Source organism: Rhincodon typus, chromosome 9 (assembly GCF_021869965.1).
Source record: "Rhincodon typus isolate 14 chromosome 9, sRhiTyp1.1, whole genome shotgun sequence".
NCBI lineage: Eukaryota > Metazoa > Chordata > Chondrichthyes > Orectolobiformes > Rhincodontidae > Rhincodon > Rhincodon typus.
Window position 1 is genome coordinate 27,923,641 of NC_063340.1, and position 5,317 is coordinate 27,928,957.

Consider the following 5,317-nt stretch of genomic DNA (forward strand, 5'->3'; position numbering starts at 1 on the left):
ATGAGGAAGTGGAAAGGTGGGTTAGTAAGTTTGCCGATGACACGAAGGTTCGTGGAGTTGTGGACAGCGTGGAGGGCTGTTGTAGGTTGCAACGGGACATTGACAGAATGCTGAGCCGGGCAAACAAGTGGCAGATGGGATTCAACCCAGAAAAGTGTGAAGTGACTCATTTTGGAAGGTCAAGTTTGAATACAGAATATAGGGTTAATGGCAGGATTCTTGTCAGTGTGGAGGAAGAGGGATTTTGGGGTCCATGTCCATAGATCCCTCAAAGTTGCTACCCATGTTGATAGGGTTGTAAAGAAGGCGTATGGTGTGTTGACTTTCATTGGCAGGGGAATTGAGTTTAAGAACCGCGAGCTTATGCTGCAGCGCTATAAAACCCTGGTTAGACCACACTTGGAATATTGTATTCAGTTTTGGTTGCCTCATTCGCGGAAGGATGTGGAAGCTTTAGAGAGGGTGCAGAGGAGATTTACCAGGATGATGCCTGGGACTGGAGGGCAGGTCTTACAAGGAAAGGTTGAGGGAGCTACGGCTTTTCTCATTGGAGCGAAGGAGGACACGAGGTGACTTGATAGAGGTGTGCAAGATGATAAGAGGCACAGATAGAGTAGCTAGCCAGAGACTTTTTCCCAGGGCAGAAATTTAGTGACTCTTGGATAGGCAAATGGATGCTAGTATAACATAGGGTATGTAGGGTAGTTTGATCTTAGTAGGATAATAGGCCGGCACAACATAGTTGGCCAAAGGGCCTGTACTGTGCTGTACTGTTCTATGTTCTAACACAGAGGGATTTGAGGGTCCTATACATAAACATTCAAGTTAGCAGGAATTAGGGAAGGCAACTAGAAAACCGGCTTTTATTTCAAAGGGAATGGAATATAAAATTAACAAAGTCTTAGTAAGACTAGTTAGATCACACCTATAATACTGTGAACAAAGGGGAGGTGATGGCCTAGTGATATTATTGCTACAGTATCATTCCAGAAGTCCAGGTAATGCTCTGGGGGACCTGGCTTTAAATCCTGCCATGGAATCCTCCTATTGAATCTGAATTCAATAACAATCTAGAATTAAGAGTCTAACAATTAGACCATTATTAATCACCAAAAAAACCCACCTCATTCACCAATATCCTTTGGGGAAGGAAACAGTTGTCCTTACCACATGGTCTGGCCTACATGTGACTCCAGACTGACAGCAATGTGGTTGATTCATAACATTCACTGCCTGTATCCTTCCCTTATTATACCTCCCCAAATGCATCACCTCACATTTATCAGGATTAAATTCCATTTGCCATTGCTCTGCCTGATGTACCAGATGACCAGTATCAGACTGTAGCCTGAGACATCCTCTTCACTATCAACATCACCAATTTTTGTCACATGCAAACTTATCAAATATACCTTTTATATTCACATCCAAGTCATTAATTTACACAGCAAGAGTCCTAGCATCGATCCTTGTGGTACACCACTAGTCACAGGCTTCCAATCACAAAAGCAACCCTCCACCCTTTGCCTCCTATTTGCCAACCATTTTTGGATCCAGTTCACCAACTTGCTTTGGATCCCATGAGCTCTTAGCTTTTAGATCATCCTTCCATGTGGGACCTTATCAAAGGCCATGTAAACTCTATCAACTGCACTGCCTTCATCAATATATTTAGACACCTTTTCAAAAAAACTCAATTAGACTCCGGCAGGATCTCCCTCCAATGAATCCATGCTGACTATTTCTGATCAATCTCTGCCTTTCCAATTATTGATTAATCCTTCGTAATTTTTTCCGATAGTTTCCCCACCACTGATGACAGACCAACTGGTCAGTATTACCTGGCCTACCATTGCTACCCCTCTTGAAAAAAGGAACCACAATAACTATCTTCCAGTCATCTGGCACTTCACCTGTGACCAGCAAAGTATGAAATTTCTCCACCAGGGCCGCATCAATCTCCTTCCTTGCCTCCCATAGTGGCCGGGGATACATCTCATCAGGCCCTGGGAATTTATGCTTGTTAAAACATCTATTTCTTCCTTATTAATTTCAACATGCTCTAGAACCTCACCATTCCAACTGAAATCTCCAGCTACAATTTCATTCTTTGTGTGGTACAGATGAGAAATGTTCAAATAAGACCTCACCAATGACCTCTCACTCCATGTGCTAGTTGCACCTTTGGTCTCTGATCAGCCCCACTTTCTCTCTGATAATCCACTTGCTCTTAATATAATTATAAAATGCCTTGAGGTTTTTCTTTATCCTATCATCCAAAGATATTTTGTGGACCCTCAATGGCCTTCCCTGTTTTTAAAGCTCTGTACCTAACATATGCTTCCTTCTTCTTCATCAAACTCTCATACTCCTAGACATCCAGGGTTCCCTGGACCTGCTGTTCTATATCCTGTATAAGTGATGAATAAGGGTCAATGAGTGTAATTTTCTTTTTTGGTGTTGTATTGCATGTCACGTTCACCTGATAATGAAACACGTATAAAGTCACTTTTCAAATTCTTTAGGAATTAAGGTTTCGAAGAGACCACATATTTTCTTTTTTGTATGTGTACACTGAAATAGAAGTTGGACTACTGTAACTTAAAAAAAAACGTGTTGCATATTGTTAAGCTGTGCAATACAATGTTACTTTTAGAAGCAGTAAAAGGGAGAATTCAAGACTTAGTTGAAGAAATTCTGCCTGATAATAGCCCTCTGATTGGTTGAGCTGCAAAGTGTTTAAAAGCTGTAACTGCTAAAAGCAGCAGAGGAGAAGAAACATCCAGAGCCTGCAGACAGAAAGAATTCATCCCTCATTCCCTGTGTGGAAAAGACAGAAAAAAATAAAAATTCTTCAAAGAATTCATCTAAGAAAAGACCCGAGTTCACCCAATCAATTCCTGAATTGAATAATCATCGACATGTCATTAATACTAAAATCAAAATGACTAAGAAGTTTTCACCTTATGACTCGGACTATTTTATTTACTCTATATGCATTCTTTTACCCAATCACAGTATTCATATTAAACCATTTATCCTCTGCCATAATAATGATTGAGCGTCTGTGTTTGGGGTCTTCAATGTGTGTAGTTTAAGTTGCACAAGTTAGAAATCCTCTCTCTTCACTGAACTTTAGTTAAATTGAGTGTGTTACAGTAAGGTTTATTTTTTCTGTCACTGATAAAACGTGGTATGAATTCCTTTTGACCGGAGTCAGTCAAGCAAATTGGTTGTTTTAGTGGTCTCATTGGGATTTTACACATTTATACATTTTGTGACGGCTTGTGGAATATTGAAGCATGATTATAGGCACATGCTTTCCAGTTAAGTTGTACAAGTACCACAGTAAAGGGCACATTATTCCTTCTAGCAATTTTCAGTCATTGGCCATGCAGAGTGGAAGGAGGAAACCTTACGTGACAAGTGACACCACCTGTCTCAATATTGACAGAACTCTCTAGATCACCCCCTAATCTGATTAAGAGTTGAGAAATGAGCAAGAGCAAGTATTTTGCCTTCTTAACCAACCATGACACGGGATCCAGTGGGCAGAGATTTCAAGGGATGGTCGAAGTCATAGGGAGAGGGGCATCATGGGATCAAGAGGCAAAGGCAAGAGGGTGGCTTTCAGAGACCAGCCTTTTGCCCGACATCTTTGTTGGCTGTTTGGGATTTGTTTGGTAATTCGGGAGTTGGTGAATTGAAGCCCTTAAGTGGCCATTAATTTGCTACTCATGGTATATTTGATTCATGGTAAATTGAGCTAATCATCCATGGATTTTCTCACCCAGCATAATACTGCTGAGTTGACGAGGATGGGGTGAGCACGGGCCAACTCACCCAATTATTTCCCTTTCTTGTCAGCTGTCTTACCATCGCCGGTAAGGGGAAAATTTTGTTCCAGGTATCGAAATGACAGAAGTTACACTAATAATCTTGCACAATTCAGTTTATAAAAAATGCATAAGCTGAAAATATTCCACACATTTAGCACTACTGCAATCCTTAGATGATTTGGCAATCTAGGTATGAAGTGACTTGAAACATTACTCTAAACCTGGGTACACACCTGTTTGTTGAGCACTGGCTGCTGCAGCCCTTCAAATAGCAATCGGACTCCCTCGTACTTTGCTTCCTCTCCAACGCACTTCACAAAAAAATCTGTGAATAAGGAAACAGACATCACCACTGGAAACAGGCATCACTGCTGGAAACAGTTTTTAAGAATCTTGCAATCTTCAGAAAAATTCAGTATATTTAATGCCACTAGAATTACACAGTCCCCATGGGATTATGATCAAATCTCAGGTTCAATACAAATTGAAGTTGTCAGCAGTTGATTTGTTTTACTACTGAAAGGAGGTTGTTTAAATAATCTTGTCTTCTAATTGAGTTATTTGGATTGGGTTCATGCTCGGCATTCTCAATGAACTGTATTGCTAAGGCTAGCTGTGCTGCTCAGGCCAGCCATGTCAATAGGAGGCATAAGGCAGCAGGCAGGCACTTTGAGGAAGGCTCACATCAGCTACTGCAAGACAACCCCAACTGTATGCAGTCATACAAGTCTTGAAAGCATACCAGATAACATCTTTAGGAAAGAGCATCGGATACAGAGCTGACTTATTCACTAAGTTATCAGGTGATATTTTCAAATGCTGCAACAACTTTGCTTCTAATGATCTAAAGTCAATTTCATGTTAAAAATGAGTCACTCAAAATTTCTAAATTATACAACACTACCCATTCTGTCCCCAGAAAGTAAAAGAATGAAAGAAAATAAAACAAAAATATCTGGACAGCTCTAACAGAAAATTAAAGAGGTTAAGATACATTTTTTAAACCAAAACATGGAACTCTAAAAATACTGAGCTAATTTCCACACCTGGACAAGTCTTTGTGAAATTAATTAAATGCAAATACCTATGTGACAAGGGGTGCATTTTTCCAATTAATTAGAAAGACTCGTTTACAATATCGGTGCAGCCTCCGACCCTAAACTTGAAAATTGATAAACAATTGATGTGCAAAGCTCAAGCTCTTCAAGTATGTAGATGAGTACTATCTAGATGACAAAGTCTTACAATGGCCTAACTATCAAAATTACATACAATGACAATGGGAAGAGATGCTCTGGTCATATGACAGAGACAAGGCTTACAATGAGGGTTTTAATAAGAGACAACAAGGTGCAGGGCTGGATGAACACAGCAGGCCAAGCAGCATCATAGGAGCAGAGAGGCTGACGTTTCGGGCCTAGACCCTTCATCAGAAAAGGGGGAGGGGAAGGGGGTTTTGAAATAAATAGGGAGAGAGT

The 5,317-nt window shown here is 40.5% G+C and overlaps 1 protein-coding gene across 4 annotated transcripts in view; it reads right to left on the bottom strand.

Annotated features, from left to right (window-relative positions):
* Nucleotides 1-4,039: 4,039 nt before the first annotated feature.
* snx14 (sorting nexin 14) overlaps nt 4,040-5,317 on the bottom strand; it is a 163,175-nt gene continuing 161,897 nt past the window's right edge. For 3 of the 4 annotated variants that reach the window (XM_048600731.1, XM_048600730.1, XM_048600729.1), the window contains one exon: nt 4,040-4,164. In XM_048600731.1, coding sequence (XP_048456688.1) covers nt 4,055-4,164 — 110 coding nt within the window. In that variant the 3' untranslated portion in view covers nt 4,040-4,054. The remainder of the gene's footprint in view (nt 4,165-5,317) is intronic. The other variant, XR_007262828.1, reaches the window with a different exon arrangement.